The 17,160-nt window shown below is 45.9% G+C and overlaps 1 protein-coding gene across 1 annotated transcript in view; it reads left to right on the top strand.

The window, feature by feature from the left end:
* The first annotated feature begins 223 nt into the window (after positions 1–223).
* The window catches only part of LOC138515667 (probable N-acetyltransferase camello), a 42,960-nt gene continuing 26,023 nt past the window's right edge, over positions 224–17,160 (top strand). The window contains exon 1 of the mRNA XM_069630348.1: positions 224–411. Coding sequence (XP_069486449.1) covers positions 311–411 — 101 coding nt within the window. The 5' untranslated portion in view covers positions 224–310. The remainder of the gene's footprint in view (positions 412–17,160) is intronic.

Here is a 17,160-nt window from a genome sequence, read left to right as displayed (position 1 = left end):
GTTTGCTTCTGTCTGGTGGATGGGATCCTGCCTGATGCTTTTGTGGGCTGCATTCATCAAAGTAAAGTGAACACTTGGTAACAAAGTGTTCACTTTCTTTGATGAATGTGCCTGTGTGCGGCAGGCAACGTTACTTCACTTTCTAAGTCAATAACATAATGGATGTTGTCTGCGGTTATAAAACCGGCCCCGGGGTGCCTCAAAGAACCAACCCAAGGACATTCACAACGTATGGGCTGATTCATGGAATTATCTGCGCCGAAAAACGGGGATTTGTGCGCCATTCTTCCTGCAAATCCCTGTTTAACAAATGGGATTTAAGTGGGAGCGGTCTGCATTCTGCATCAGACAAGGAGTTGGGTCACTGTCTCCGAGACTCCGCCTTCAAAACAGCCCGGCCAGGGACCTGCGGTGAGTGAACACATTTCAGTGCATGGGTCAGCCAATTTCTTGCGCTTGCAGCTGATTGTGCACCCGCCTACCTTGTTGTTGGAGACTGTGGGGTTCCCCTTTGATCCTCAACAGGTGGCAGGTGTGCCTCGGGTCGAATATGCTACCAATAAAACCAAAATATAAACACTATATAAACACCTCTGCAGCCCCCAGCACAGTATGCGTGATTTGGTCGAACCTTTAGGCCGGTCGAAATTTCCAAACGGCCGTAATTCGACCAAATCACACATTCCGGCTTTTGAGCTTGGTCATTTGGCCAGTTCTATCCGAGTTGGGGCTGGTTTGGTTCAACCCTGCCTAACTTGACCGGCTGGTAAACTGGAATTCGCGTGCTGCTAAGTTCTTCTCAAAGAACCTACAGAAACTGTTTCTCGATGACTTTTACTTAATTATTTTCCAAGAGACATGGCTGTGGACCAACCCTTTATGGGATGGAGTTGCAATATCCTCTACATTGGCAAAAAAAGGGGGAAAGGGGTACCCTTTGGGTGCACTATTGACAGCCATCAAGATACAGAAATTCCATCACCTTGAGAACATCCTTGTGAACTCTGATGCCCTATTGGCAACAGTGATTACTGACAAGAACCATCCTGATAATCCGTCTGTAACAATGGTTATTACAGTATAGTTCAACCCTACAAGTATGCTTGTTAATGATGCCATCTATTCCACCTAAACCAGCACAACGCTGCAACTTCTTTTATTTTTTTTAAATACATTTATTTATAGTTGTTTTGGCTGTAGATAACGAATTTCCTAGCCTTTCACCAGTTTCCAAAATTAAAAATACAAATAATTTCTCATTGCTTCTTTGTAACAACAATAAACCTACATTCCGTCCTTTATCATCACATTACACATCAGTCCTTCTCAAATGAAATTCATGAAGAGTTTCCACAGATGAAGATTACATTAGAACATTCCAGTCTATAAAACTTAATTAGTTTTGATTCCTAAAAGAAAAGCCACATGCAGTGGATTATATCATAATTGCAATGTTTGTCATGCCCTCCTGTTTAGTTTCTATAATTTTAGTGCATTTAGATAGTTGATTGCTGCGTAGTGCACTGATTTCTTATTCGTGTGAAATATAGTCAGCCACAGTTGTTCATGCGTAACATTTACAACTCCTTCAAAGAAAGGCTTAAAGCATTTACATCTTCTCCATGGCAACAACTTAACGCAATCAATTAGCAGATTTCTCAGTGTCCCAGTTTCTATATTACAGAATCGGCATCTTGTTTTATCTTCCGGTAATAACGTACGCTTACGTAGTAAATCTGCAGTAAAGCATAGCTGGAGCCTGAAGCGCAGAAACGCTGAGCGATGCTGTGGGCTCGGTGATATTAGCAAATAACATGCTGTTTGCCAGTGCTTTTTCAATTCAAGGGGATTTTCTTTGAATTTCTTATATCGTAAGCACTGGGCATGTGTTAAATTCCAGTCATGCGCCCACATTTTTTGTTTAGCCTTGTCTGGATTTTCGATTAGTAATTTTGTCGATATATCTGCTTCGCGCAGCAATTTGAGCGCTCTCAGTCTCCATGTTTTCATGAATTCATCATGCAATTCCTGAGCAATGTATAAGGCCATCATTCGAACTAAGCCATTTTTGTGATCACCCGCCAGCAACTTTCGGTACAATGTGCACCATTTCCACTTATATGTGCCGTGCAGCGATATTAAGCTGAACTCATATCAAATCAATGGGAGAGGCTCTGCTTTCGCTAGTTTTAAAATGTTTTTCCAAAAGGCGCCTTCAATTTTAGCCCAATAAGTATAAGAGCACCATCTTTTGTTTTCCGTACCATACAATAATATTGGTTAAATCTTTTGTTTATAATAAACAATTCAGGGTGTATGGAGAATTTGCAGAATTTGGCTCTGATGATTCTGGCTTGAGATATAGCTGTATGGAGTTTGATGTGTTTACCTTCTCCATAGGGTGTGTCGGATGGTTGGTTGCTTATTATGACTCCCAAATAGAGATAACTTGTGACCACTCTCAGGTTGCTATTCTGCAATATCCAAGAGTATGTACGGCATCTCTGCTTTGGGTTGCCGAATTGTATGATCTGGGTCTTGGTCACATTGATGGATATACAATTCCTTTGAGCATAATCATCAAGTGCTGTCAGCATTTTTGTTGAGACCCTGTGGTGTTTTTGACAAGAGAACCATAACATCTGCACATAGCAGCCAATTTATGGAAGTTCCCATGAGTTTCGGTGCATCAGTGTTCAGTCCCTTAAAGGTACAACCTATATCTGAAATGAAGAAATTGAATACTGCAGAGGCTAATAGGCACCCCTATTTGAAGCCACGCTCCATTTTTATATCTTTGGATAGCAAGCCATCTCTGTGTACGCGAATTTGGATGCTTGTGTCAGAATGCAACTGCACTATCCACTTCAAAATTGACCAGGAACAGCCCTTATTCAATAGTTTTTTTGTAATGTAGCTCACGGGGCACTGCATCAAACACAGTTTGAAAGTCAATAAATGCTGCAAAAACTGGCTGTTTACGTTGTTTGCTCACCTCTATTAATGTGTTAAGAGTGATCAAATTGATTGTCGTGCCAAGACCCGCTATAAAACCGGTTTGAAATTCGTCCCTTAAATTCCATTCGGTTAACCATATGTTAAATGCAGTTAACAACAGTCGGTCAAAGATCTTGCCAGGGCAATCTAGTAATCCAATCGGTCGATATGACCTTGGATCAATCCTAGCTCCTTTTTTGTAGATAGGTAATATTATGGACTTCTTCCAAGACCAAGGTATCGAACCTATTTGCAACACATGTTTGAACATTTTTTACAGAATAGTGGCCCATACTGCTGGATTCTGTTTCATCATCAGGTTGTGTAAGCCGTCAGGGCCAGCTGCTCTAGATCTACTAAGCTTCGATATGCAGTGTGTTATATCATCCTTGTCAAAGTCAAAATGGTGATTCATTTTTAAAGCTAGCCAGTCAAACTCAATTTGGGGAAAGGGGGTCCGATAGAGATCAGCATAATATTCAGACCACATTGTTTCCGGTATTGGATTTGTTTGTAATGCCATTTGTGTCATGGAGGTGGCCTCATTGAGTAGAGACCAGATGCCCCCTGATGACTTTGCTGCAATCTGGCTCATCACTCTCTCGCCATCAATCTGATATTGAGCAGATTTCCGTGCTCGTAGCCAATTTGTATATATCATCATCACATTTTTTATCCCTTCGATGTTCTTCGTCAGGTTTTTTGCTAGATATCGTATGTCTTTGTGTAACTGAGTTTTCCTTATTTTTTAAGGCTAAATCAAAAGCTTGGATGTGTCTGTTTTTATGATGATACCATAAGGCCCCCTTTCAGTAAACATCTGCATGGATTCTGTGTAGCAACCTCCCTCTTTGGGATTCTGTCCTCCTAGATCAATCTCTAGTAAATGTTTGAACCTCAATAGCTTACAATTTGTCCATTTTATGCGATTTCCTGCTTGGTTAATTTCAAAGTGTTTTAATTCCTGTTGAATGCTCAGAGCATTGTGGTCATAAGGGCGCAGCCATTTCCACGAGAAACATAATTGAGTATGGTTGCTCAACTCAGTTTCGCTCACAACCAGTGATGTGACCAATTGCAGGAATCTGTCATCCGAGTAGATATAATCTAGATGTGCAGACAGTGATTCTCTGTGCCAGGTGACCTTGGCCGGAATGTCCCCCCTTATAGAACCATTTAACATTACATAGTTTCTTTCCCTCATCATCTCCAGCCAATGCAGTTCGTCATGCGAGCGCCCCTCAGGCTTACATGAGAGTAGATGAAGGTTAAAGTGTCATGATGCCTACCTCCGGGGACCCAGACCAGGTCCAGCAACCCCGGAAGCAGGCATCAAGTTATTTTGAGCAAACCCAAAAACCCCTGCTAGGGGCTGTTTGGGTGCGGTCCTGGCACCTATGGCGCCAGGCTCATATGGAGAGTCAGTCCTGGTGCCACAGGCGCCAGGCTCATAGAGTAGAACTTACCTGATGCAGATCATGCTGCAAACCTACCTGATGCAGACCATGCTGCAAGAGCTCCAAGCCAAATGAGGCTTGGAGGGACTATTTTACCTTGGGACTATTTTTTACTCGGGTGGGGCTGGGGAGGAATACTTACCTGGGACTACTTTGGAGGCTATTTAAACCACGCCCGAAGAGCAGCACATGCTTCGCGTTATTCTGCATCCAGCAGCGTAACGCTCACCGTGTCTGTAAGCCTGCATCCAGTCTTCTGCCACGCCCGCCTCGAGAATGCAGCTCCTAGAAAAAGGGGAAACAGAAGGAGAAAAGGTTAGAACAAGAGCAATACCTTCGATCCTTACCTGAATTCCGGATCCACCGCACCTCCGAGCTGGAAGAAAGAAGTATTTCACGCACGCCGCCTCGCCTGCTGCAGCGCTGCGCTGAACTCACCGGCCTTCACAGCATTCTCACGATCCACTGCATCCTTCTGCACGTTCCCGCCGCACTCCGGCACCTAAGGGGAACACAAGAACAGCAAAGGTGAGCCAAGGGAATAAACAGAGGCAATAGTAACTACCCCCATAGACTTACCTGATTTACCGCCGGGGGTACTATTCCTCTTCACAGGTCGGTGCAGTCCCCATAGCATCCTCGCCGTACCCCGGCCCCTAAGGGGAACAAAAGGACAACAAGGTGAGACAAAGGGACAAACAAGGGGAATCCTTCTCACCACAATAGACTTACCTAATTTTACCGCCGGAGGCATTATTCCCCGAACTTCATATTTTCTCTCCGCACCTGAATAAGGGAGAAAGCAACAGGTTACATTCTGGCCTTATTTTATTGAACTGTGTTGGATAAGACAAATCCTTACCTGAACTTCGTCAGCTACCACGAGGAACTCTTCGCTGGGGTCGAGCTGCACACTGCAAGGGATCGGACAAGAGTGAAAGTCAGACATTTGAACTCTTACGAACTACAATATTCTGAAACTCACCAATTCCTTCTAACCAGTGAAGCAACTGGTTATCTACGCGCCCCTGCGCTCGATGCAGGATGGAAAGCTCATCCTTCCAAACCATCAGATGAAACTTTATGAAGGGACATTAGAGGCGATCAGTGGGGAGAACAGCAGGGGGAGGTGGGGCTTAACTCTCAATTCCACGGGTGGTTAATTCCCTTTCTCCATTTACTGAAGAATACTCCTACGGGCCAAGCAAACCAAGCTGGGTGGGCCAGTCCAGTCTGTCATCTCGGCACTACACGTCACATTGGTGGAGACCGCAGATGTCCAGTTCTGATCGACGCCCCTGTGGGAGCCAGGTGAGCGTAACATAAAGTCACCCATTATTATCGTGTGACTTATAGTTTTGTCCAAAACCAAGGAGTTGAGCACATTACTGATACGTAATAAAATTGATCCGATGATAGTTGCTGTCTTCCCCAGTATAGGTTAACCATGGCAATCGTAAATGATGCCTTGTGTATCTTTACCAGTTGGATGTAGGGGGATGGAGAGGCGCATGGGGTTATTTTGAGGTTCATGGATTTTTTGACAGCTATCAAAAGACCTGCCAAATGCCGACCAAACATGTTCTTGATAGCAGGTGTCATAAAGATATAGAATAGATCCCATATGGGTTCATTGACGAGCCATGTCTCCTGGAGCACAATGATATCAAAGGCATTGAGTTCATTATTCAGTGTGTTTATGAAATGCCTATGACCTCGCCTGTTCCAGGAGAGCAATTTAACATCTTCGTCTATCTCGCATTGTTATGAGTTATTTGCATGAGGTTTCCAGTCACCATGCAGATCTTTGTTCAAGTGATTACTCTGAGACGAGCTCGTCGTGTTTGGAAAGTCCTAAGAGGCATAGAGGATGTCACTGAGGGCATCCCTTTTGTTATATCTTGTGCAATGATAAAGCCAAGATTATAAAGTTCTGATCTTGCTTGCCAGAGCGCATTCAGCATAATCTCAGATCTCATAAATAGTCTCACTCTGGATAGATCATTATGATCGATGAACTCAACTAAATCAATATCTGGGCTTGTTAAATCCTGCAAATTAGAGATCTCGGCACATATATCCAGGATGCTCATATGATTTAAATCACATTTTTGGAATAGGTGTTCGTGACAAGTCATTATTAATCAATGGCAATATTTGTACTCACCATGATCATAAACCTGCCGGTCGCATCCCATTGTATCTCTGCTATTCATCACATTTATGGTTTGTGATTTTACCGGCAGTGGAGCCGAGCCACTGTGATTACCAGTGGGTCCTTTTAGCAGCAGGGACAGATTTGGCATCGAAGGAGGAGATTTCTGTGTCATTATAATGTTTCCTAATGCATCTTTAGACTGTGTGATGTAATGAGCAATAGATTCTCTGATCTCAACTTGTAGTTCTTGTCTGGTGGAGATTGTTTGCTTATCCACCTCTTGTGCTTTGCCATCCATTTGATGTGGTGGCACTTCTTTAGCTTGTGTCGTGGTAGATGTTTTTGCTTCCGCAAAATATAGAATTATGGAACCCCTATTTTCATTCCACAAGTCATCTAGTGTGGGACAAATTTGTTTGTTTACTTCTAATTGATCTGAATGATGAGTTTGACTATCTTTTTCTATCACCGCCTTCAAGTTCGTAGGATTAGATATCATCGCTACCAGAGTATTTAATGGCTCATGATCCTGAGGTAAGAGTACATTTGGTATTTGGTCTTTACTGGGCTTGTTTTGTTGTACTGGATTTATATCCTTAATTTTCGCGATGTTTAAACAGGTTTTCATCCCGACCAGTTTCTTTATCTCTGAGCTTTTAGGGGCTCTTCGTTTAATTGTCATCACGGGCATATGTCTTTTTGATTGATGACACATCGTTGTTTTCCCCAAAAAGGAGAATGGATTGATCAGTTTTGGACTGTGACATCTCCCTGCTAGTTGTACCTTCTCACTGTCGGGACCAACCACATTAGTCAACATATTGGAACTAGGGGTTTCCTTGGCTTCCTCCAAATTGTTAGTCACTGTCAGTATTTTGACTTGTGTTTTTTATGAAGGATCCTATCGTCTTCCATGTAGGTTGGATCTGGACAAGCTTTTTTTTTGTTTTACTAATAGCGGCACATCTTCCACTAGATGTATCATCCTTAGGGGCAGATGGCTGAGCTTTGTTCTGAAATATTCCAAACTCTGGTGTACTATTAGATTTGTTTTCGGCACTTTTTAATGAGTTAAGTTGATTTTCAGACGAAATGGTTGGAGGTGACATACTGGGTCCCTCTGGGACCTTGATAGCCATCGAGGATGGCACCACTGATGATACATTGGGTATATCAGTGATCTTTACACTCTCTCTTATCAATTCCTCCAGCATTTTTGTTTGGATATTCATTTTGGTCTCAAGGACCTCATACAGTCTCGCTAAGGACATCAAGGCGATCTTCATGGCACTTAGAGTATTGTTTAACGCTGGTGCCTCCGGAAAGGAGGGCGACCAGAGCGATGGCCATTAATGAAAAGGTTGTGCTCTAAAGGTGCCTCATCAAATTGAGTGCCTTGTTGTGCGGGCGCTATGAATGAGACCGAGTTATTAGATAAGCGTCCAGGTGATTTATCGAACATAACCAGTGATTTAGATAACTCGTGAGATGGAGTTTTTGTCTCATTTTCTCTCATATGGTGCCTAAGGGGTGTTTCTTGTCTGACAGGTGTTCTTTTTTGCATTTCTGATGATGTGCTCCTTTGACTCGAATGGGTCAAGTCACGTGTATTTGAGCATATGTACAGTACATCAGCAGTGCCAATGCAGGTGTTAGATGTGTTCATGAAACTTAACATATCCTCGTCAACCTCACCTGCAGTGACCAGTGCCTCATGTGCTGCACGCAGCTTTTGTTATGCAAGCACTGTGCACGGTGGAGCAGGCAGATCTTGCGGTCGAATCTCTTGTGTGGAACAAGTGGTGGATGGGATTATGAGGGGCTGTACTTCCACGGTGCGTGCGCGGGTGCGCTGTCTTGTGGGTATTTGAAGGGATGTGACTGAATTCAGAGGGTGGAGTCACCTTCCTAGAGGGGACATTAAACATAAATAAGGGACTTGAAACCTCTACTCAAGTTTAAAACAAACATCCATACAATCCATATGCTCCACACAATCACCTTCTTTCTTAAGTGGCCAGCTGCAGTCCGGTGTTCCTGCAAAAGCAGTCCTCCTGGAATAGAGCCGGCAGCGTGGCTCTAGAAGTGTCCAATGCAACAATGTTCAATAGAAACGCACTGAATAACGTCTGCGAAGTGCTTCCCAACTGTAAACAGTACTTCGCTGTACTTCCACGGAGCGCGCGGGTGCACTGTCTTGTGGTTATTTGAAGGGGTGTGACTGAATTCAGAGGGCGGAGTCACCTTCCTTCTTTCTTAAGTGGCCAGCTGCAGTCCTCCTGGAATAGAGCCGGCAGCTTGGATCTAGCAGTGTCCAATGCAACAATTTTGAATAGAAAAGCGCTGAATAACGCTGAATAACGGCCGTGAAGTGCTTCCCAACAGTAAACAGTACTTTGCTGTACTTCCACGGTGCGCACCTTCTATAAAGTTTCAATTCTAGAAGTTGAAAAAATCATTCTATCTCTTAAAACATCTAACTGTCAGAGAGATAAATGTCCGGCCCAAATTATTAAAGACGCAGCCAGAGATTTAGCTCCATTCATCTCTAAGCTCATCAATGCCTCATTCACTAAGGGCACGATCCCAAGCAACCTGAAGGAATCCTGGGTTCTTCCGCTCATATAAAAGCAATCTCTAGACACCTCCAGACCCACCAATTACAGGCCCATCACAACAGTGCCCTTCCTTCTAAACATTTTAGACAGGGTGGCCTACCTCCAAATACAGAAATACCTCGAGCAAAACCAACTTCTAGGAGCCGGCAAGCAGGATTCAGGCCCCAACATCGCACTGAGACTGCACTAATTGACCTCAAGGCTCAGGTCGACGAGCTGAGAGCCAAAGCGAAATCTGCCTTACTACTCCTTCTTCATCTCTCAGCAGCGTTTGACTTGGTGGATCACAACTTCCTTTGTAACCATCTCGATTCAGCACCACACTTTTCTCAGTATGCCATTGCCTGGATCCAATCCTTCATAAGCAGTAGAACGATGAGAGTCTTCTCGTCCACAGCAGCAGCAGATCCCATCCCCATCACATGTGGAGTTCCTCAAGGATCATGTGTCTTCCCCACAATGTATAATATATTCACCAAGCCCCCTTTTGACGATCCGGATTATCTCGGTGTCACCTACACTAACTATGCAGATGACACCCAGATTCTCATACCTCTTACTGGGGACTACGATAAGGATTTGGCCTTGGTGAATAGAATATACCTGTCATGATGCCTACCCCCGGGCATCTGGACCAAGCCCATCTGCCCCGGAAGCAGGAATCCAGACATTTACTAAAACCTCAGAAGCCCCGGCTAGGGGCTATCTGGGTTCAGTCCTGGCGCCTTAGGCACCAGGCTCATAGTCATTACTTACCTAAGGCAGACCATGCTGCACATGCATCCAGGCCAACGTGAGAACTGGATGGGACTATTTTTCTGCAAGGACTATTTTTTACTCGGGTGTGGTTCTAGGGACCTCTTACCTCGGACTACTTTTGAGGCTATTTAAACCACGCCCGATCTACAACACACGCTTCACGTTATTCTGCATTCTGCAGCGTAACCCTCACCGTGCCTGCAAACCTGCATCCAGTCTTCTGCCACGCCCGCCTCGCATCCGGAGCTCCTAGAAGAAAGGGGAAAATAGAAGAAGAGGTTAGGTTACGGACATTAATCTAATTACTTACCTGATTCAGGATCTTGCTCCATTCCGAGCCTGAAGGGACATACTTCGACACGCTTCGCTTTGCAGCTGCAGCGCCGCTCCATTCTCACCAGTCCACAGCATCTTCGACTCGCGCTGCCTCCATCATTTTCTTCGGCGATCCTCAACACCTGGGGGAAAAAGACAAAGGAATAGCGAGGTTGGACTAGAGAGACTACAAAGACAATCATTTTACCACAAGGCTTACCTGATTTACCACCGGATTATCCTTCAGGTTCTTACGCCGCATGGACAAAACAACAAGTTAAACTCACGCAACTTTACCGGATAGTGTTGGGTAATACAGACTCTTATCTGAACGCCACCAGCAACCTCCAGACAGTATTTGTTGCCACAAAATCACCAAGGGGTACAATAGTGAGCATTGGACATATTGAACTCTTTAAACTTGGTAAACTCCGGAGTCAATAATATCCCAGAACTCCAATACCCCAAACCAGTGAAGTAACTGGTATCTACGCACCCCTGCAAGCCACGCAGGATGGAGAGCTCATCCATTAAAAACATAAGGTGAGAACACTAGGTGGGAATATCGGAGGTGGCCAGCGGAGAGAGCGGGAGCAGTGGGTAGGGGTCTGCACTCAAATCCACGGGACTAAATCCCTTTCCCCATCTACAGGAGAATATTCCTATGAGTCAAGCACACGAGACTAGCTGGGTCCGTCCAGACAGCCATCTTTGCCCTACGTTTCACATTGGTGGAGGCCGCTGCTGTCCGGGTTCGATCGACGCCCCTGTGGAAACCAGGTGAGCGTAACAATACCTCATCATCCAGGCATGGATGGCACTACATGAGCTATGCCTGAATGATGACAAAACAGAACTCATCATTCTAGGAACTACGTCTAATTTCAACAAACTTGGCCATAAATACACCTCCTTTGACATAGACGGTAACTCTATCAAGGTCGCCAAAGAGGTAAAAACCTTAGGTTTCTACCTGGATTCTAGCCTCACCTTCACTAAACAGGTAAATGCAATGGCATCCTCGACGGCCTATACATGTAAACTGATTAGAGCAGCCAAACCCTTCCTTTCCACAAGCAGTTGCACTACACTGGCTAGAGCGCTCATCCAATCCAAACTGGACTATTGCAACGCCCTATATCTTGGTTCCAATAAATACATCACTAGAAAAATTCCAACTCTATAGAACAACGCCCTGAGACCAGCACTAGGAATAGCCAGAAAGGAACATATCTCGGAGGCAAGGAGGCAGAAAAACTGGCTCTCCACCAATGATAAAATCCTACTAAAACTGCTTCACTAACCTACAAATGCCTTAACAATGCGGCACCCCGCTATCTCGTAGACAGAATTAACAGAAAACCTTCCCACCGACACACCAGGGCGGCCTACTCCAATTGTCTGTCAGTGCCAAGTTTTAAACTGACAAAAGATGGAGGCAACAGCTTCCCTGTCAAAGCAGCCCAATTTTGGAACTCCTTACCCCCCTCTCTTAGGGTAGACCAAACCTACTCCAACTTTAGATGTAACATCATTATCTATTTAAATGAAAATTACCACTAACTATCAGAACTGACATTATAACTACCTACTTTGACCTCTACAGCATCACCCCTGAAATTTCACCTGTTTCCACCCCTTCCCCCCCTCTCCTTGCTATTCGAAATTCCCACTCCTAACCAGACTGATCACCTCTTTCTCTCCTTTCCAACCTTACTACATGGAGTTATGTATTGTACATATCCATGCCACCAGTGTAAGCTAACTGGCACTTTATTACTATGTACTTTATAACCTGGAAGCTCTCCATGTGTGTATATGTATTGTACATATCTAGTTCACTTTTGTAATCTGTCATGTTATAAATACATAACCATTGCAAGCCGTAAATATTCTTGTTCCTGCGCCCCGATACCTTCGGGTCTGGTGCGCATTATAAATAAATAAACAAACAAACAAACAAACAAACAAACCATGCTAGCATTAGCTGTTACAGTACTGAAGATGAAGGACATGCCTGCAGAGCTACTGATTGAAGAGGCAGTGAGGCAGAGGATGCAGCGGAGGCGCATGAGGAGGAGGAGGGCCCTCATTGGCCAGCAAATCCCCAATGTGCAGCACCAATCCCTTGCTTAAGGGCCACCTCATTAAACCTGACCCCTGCTCAGATCCACACCGTGTACCAGCTACACAGGGACAGCATCACCACAACAGTGGACCTCATACATGGTCATCCTCATTAATATTAGGACAGCCAACCCGCTCTTGCTGAAGGTAGTGTCTGTGCTACACTTTATTGCCACAGGCACATACCAGCACACAGTGGGGCAGCTACATGGTATCTCCCAACCCTGTTTCTCCTGTGTGCTCTTCCAGATGCTTGATGCACTCCTGTCCCACGTACGGGACCACATCAGCTTACCACAGACTGCTGAGGAGGTGAATGCCACAACAATAGCATTCCATGCACTTGCAGGAATGCCTAATGTAATTGGTGCAGTGAACTGCACACATGTGGAGCTGGTGGTCAGGCATGCCTTGGAAGTGGTGTACCCCAACAGGAAGCTGTACCATTCCCTCAAAGTACAGATGGTGTGTGATGCCCGCCAACTCATCACACATTGCTGTGCAAGATTCCCTGGCTCTACACAAGACTCCATGTTGCTGCGGAACTCCACTCTGCCCCGGTACATGGCACGATACGCTGGACATCATACCTGGCTGCAAGCCCATGTGGAGTGTAGAAAAAATGGCCCAGTATGACACCCATGACTAGTGGATGTGCACACTGCATGCATTAATCCATCATAACTCCTACTGCAATTTCCTGATACAATTACCAAATCTCTGTGAAAGTGCACAGCGGTCGGATAGGTCACTAAAAGGCAAAAGTAGATGAGGACTACGAGCAAGGTACATCATTACCCACAATTGTAACAATAATAAACATCACACATTGAAGGGGACATGTCCCTACTCAGCGTTGTGAGGGCATGAACTGTGCTAGTGCAACTGAAGGTGCAACACAGTAGTAGCATGCCAAAGCGCAAGGCCTTGCCAGCCGTGTCTCAATGTATGTGATATATACAGTGCATACATAACTGCATCTATTTGGTCCAGCAATTAACCAAAACCACATGTAGCAGAATGCCCCACACCATAGTGACAATGATAGGCAAATACACAGTCAAGGAAATCACAACACATGATGTTCTGCCAGCGAATCTAGAAGCTGCCACCCCAGAAAAATTTGTGGATGCACACACATTTGCAGGTGCAATGCCTGTTAGTACCCGTGTCATGTCTTCAAAAGTAACACCTTTAAATTGAATGCTTTTAGACCAAAACCTCTGAATGGGAAAATTCTTCACTAACACTAATGTATGATTTCAAGGTGGCGGCATCACCCGATCCAAAGTTTCACACCCCAAAATACCCCCCCTTATAGCAAATATTTAACCCTTTACCCAACACACACATATTCCATCAATATGTCCTTCATCATATGGGTTACGATATCAAAGCATCTCTATATAAAGGATTCGTAATAAAGACTACATACCGGTACCACCAGTAAATCACAAATGCATACCATTCAAATACTAAAAGTACTGTTTACCAGGACATATAGTTGATTTTCATATGTGACACATTCATGACATTTACACCCTTTTGTTTCAGTTGCTGGGAAATTGTTATAGGCAATCTTGTCTGTGAACGGTCCATCTGAATGCAACAGCACAACAAACACCACACACTCACCCTGACAAAGTTCCCTTCTGGTACACGAAAAAGAACTTATGTGATCTAAACTCAATTCTGCCTGTGCATGTTAGTCTTCTCAATTTAACACTATACAGCCTGTGCCAACATGGAATGATCCGGAAATTGGCATGTACCCTTTCTGTGGATCCTGTGCAGGTGGTGCTGTGTATCCCCTGATGCTATGGCTAATGAACCCCGTCAGGCATCCCCACAACAGGCACGAACAGGCGTACAACCGTGCCCATGTACGCACTCGCTGCACCATTGAGCAGCATTTTGGCAGGTTCCACTGCCTCAGCAAATCAGGAGAAGTCCTCTTGTACAGCCTGAGAAGGTGGGTAAAATTGTGCTGCCATGTGCCATGTTGCACAACATGTGTATCAGGCGCAATGTCCCGCTTTCCCCCGACATGGACATGCTGCCACCAGAGGCTGAGGATGAGACTAATGAGAAGGAGGATAACGCCCAGCACCGCAATAGCAATAATGGACATACCACACGTGCAGACCTAATACACCATTACTTTTGAGCACCTGCTACACACACGGCATTGGACATCGAGCACACTGGGCACTAGACACTGTACATAAATAAATGCACTTACACTGAAAGGTCAATGTCCAGTCATGATTTTGTTTTGAACACCATATATTGTGTGAGAAAAATGTATATTTACATTTGTGATAGGCCTTAACTACCTCTACAATACCACCCAACTATTCCTTCCTATAACCCATCCCCAACTATCCCTCCCGCAGCTCCATCCCAACTATCCCTCCCCACATACACCAAGTCTGTGTTCTATTTTAATCCACGTTTATGTGGATGGGTGCACACTTCTGCAGGGCGATCAGCCGCAGCGATCTACCCCTTGGGCTGCTTTGTGTTGAACTTGTGGGAGTGTTGTTTGAGGATGGTGCCAGTGGCAAGGGCATGTGCCATTGTTCAGCAAGTGTCTGCAACAACACAGCGATGAACTCAACCAGGGTTGAGATTGACCCATTCCCCTCCCTCACACGCCGTGCCAGATGGTATATGCTTTGTGTGGTTTGGCCCAGCATCCGTGCGGTCCTCCTGGAGGTGTCCTGTAGTGTCTCCCGCATGAGCCGGGCCTCCTCTAGGTATTGTTGCACCATTGTATGCATAGAGGTTTGTTGTCCCCTATCCTGGACAGGCAGCCCTCAATGTCACGAACATTGCGTAGGGGTGGTGGTTGTATGGGTTTGGGGCTCATTGGGCCCAGGGGACTGAATCTCTCAGCATCGGCGTAGCTGTGGTCGCTGGATACATTATCGGGCTCACCGTCTTCCCCAATGTTGTCGGGTCGAGGGGGTGGCTGTATAACAGGTGTCTCCTGTTGGGGGGGGGGGGTGGCTGAACAACAGGTGGCTCCTGTTGGGGTGCGGGCTTTACAACAGGTGGCTCCTGTCGGGGGGTGGCTGGACAACAGGTTGCTTCTGTTGGGGGAGGGTGGCTGGACAACAGGTTGCTCCTGTTCGTGTGGTGGCTGGGCAACTGTAATAGTAGCCTGCTCCCGTATGCTGCCGGATGCACTGGATTCCTGAGTGAAGGTGGTGGTTGGCCGGCAGCGCTGTGCCCTGGTGTTCCGTGATGTGGTCGGCTGTTCGGCCTCATTGCCAGATGATGTGCCTGTGTGGGTCAGAAAGGCAGGACATCAGTGATTTTTGTGGATCCATCAGACAGACATAAGCACTAGTGATTTCAGATGTCTGTGCGTTGGCATGGGCATGCTGATGGTCATGGCAGGGTGCACACTGGCATGTGTCGGGGAATGTGCGGTGTGTGTACAGTGCCTGTTGCCTGGGGTACTGGTATTTTCTTTTTGTTATGGGTGTGCCATGCAAGCTGTATGACATGGGGTTGTCTGATTGTCACACGGATGTGTTACACACGTCTCTGCTGCCTATGGCATTTGCTGCGTAGATGGTGATTTAGCGGGATGGGACATGGTGGGTGGGACAAGTGTGCCACATGTATCATTGATGTGTGCATCTTGTCATCTGCTGGTGGTGGGGGTACGTGCCACCCAACGTGACTTTTGGCATGTGGTAGCACAGCATTGACGACAGCAGTTGTGCAGTGTCAGGGGGATGTGTGTCTGAGTCCCTGCAGGTGCTACTTCTGGTGGCATTACAAGGGACCTGTGTGATGTGCGAGTGGTGCATGGGTGTGGGTTGTAGGCAGGTTTGATTTAGATGTGTGCAACAAGGTTGATGGCGGGTGGACCGCCAGTAGGGCTATACTAGCCTCAAGTACAACATACTTGACATGTTGGCCAACCCATTAGCATTGGGGCTACAAGATGTGTGATATGACATTGGGTTTACGGGGACTCACCAGCCTCATTGGATGTGATATCTCCAGCCTCAGCATCTCCAACTCCCTCGATCAACTCCATTTGCATCTTGCTGCTGCATGTTTCCTCCCAGGCCTACAGTTTTATTGATGATGGTGGCCCCCTCCTGTGGCCGTGCCCTGGGCGCGCTGTGCGGCTTTGAGGATCCACACACAGAGAAGTAGATCGTCCAAACTCTTACGGCAGTGACTAACTGTTCTGGGGGTTGTCCCCACCGCTGGCACCTTCATGGTTACCTCCTCCCAGATGGCCTTCTTCCTCAATTCGGTTTGGGGCTGTAGGTCATGGCAGAAGACTTCTGCAGCGTTCTCGACCAGCGTGTCCGCCAACATGTTCAGTTTGGCTTCACTGAATCTTGGCTTGTGCCGCCATAGGGCAGATTGCTTTGAGGACATGTCTGTGTACGTTTTTCAGTGCTCAGAATATGCCTCTGACTCCTGTGCACTGAGGATTGCAATGGATGGTGTTGTTTTAATGGCTGCCGGTGCATTTCCTGTTGCAGGATGATGTTGTTTCCAGTCACGGTAATACCGGTACAGGTAACGGCAGTGCCGGTAGGTCCATGTGCGCGTAGCCGGAATTGGAGTCAGTGTCAGCAAGGATGCCGGTATGGGGTTTTGGGGTCGTTTGATGGTGTTACCGGCATGCCGGGGCTACTGTTTCCGGCATGCCGGAATGCGCGTGCACGCTGACTCAGAATCAACCATTGATTCC

This window comes from Ambystoma mexicanum, chromosome 6q (assembly GCF_040938575.1).
Source record: "Ambystoma mexicanum isolate Mex_15411 chromosome 6q, UKY_AmexF1_1, whole genome shotgun sequence".
In the NCBI taxonomy this organism is placed as follows: Eukaryota; Metazoa; Chordata; class Amphibia; order Caudata; family Ambystomatidae; genus Ambystoma; species Ambystoma mexicanum.
This window is presented reverse-complemented; position numbering and strand designations above follow the sequence as displayed.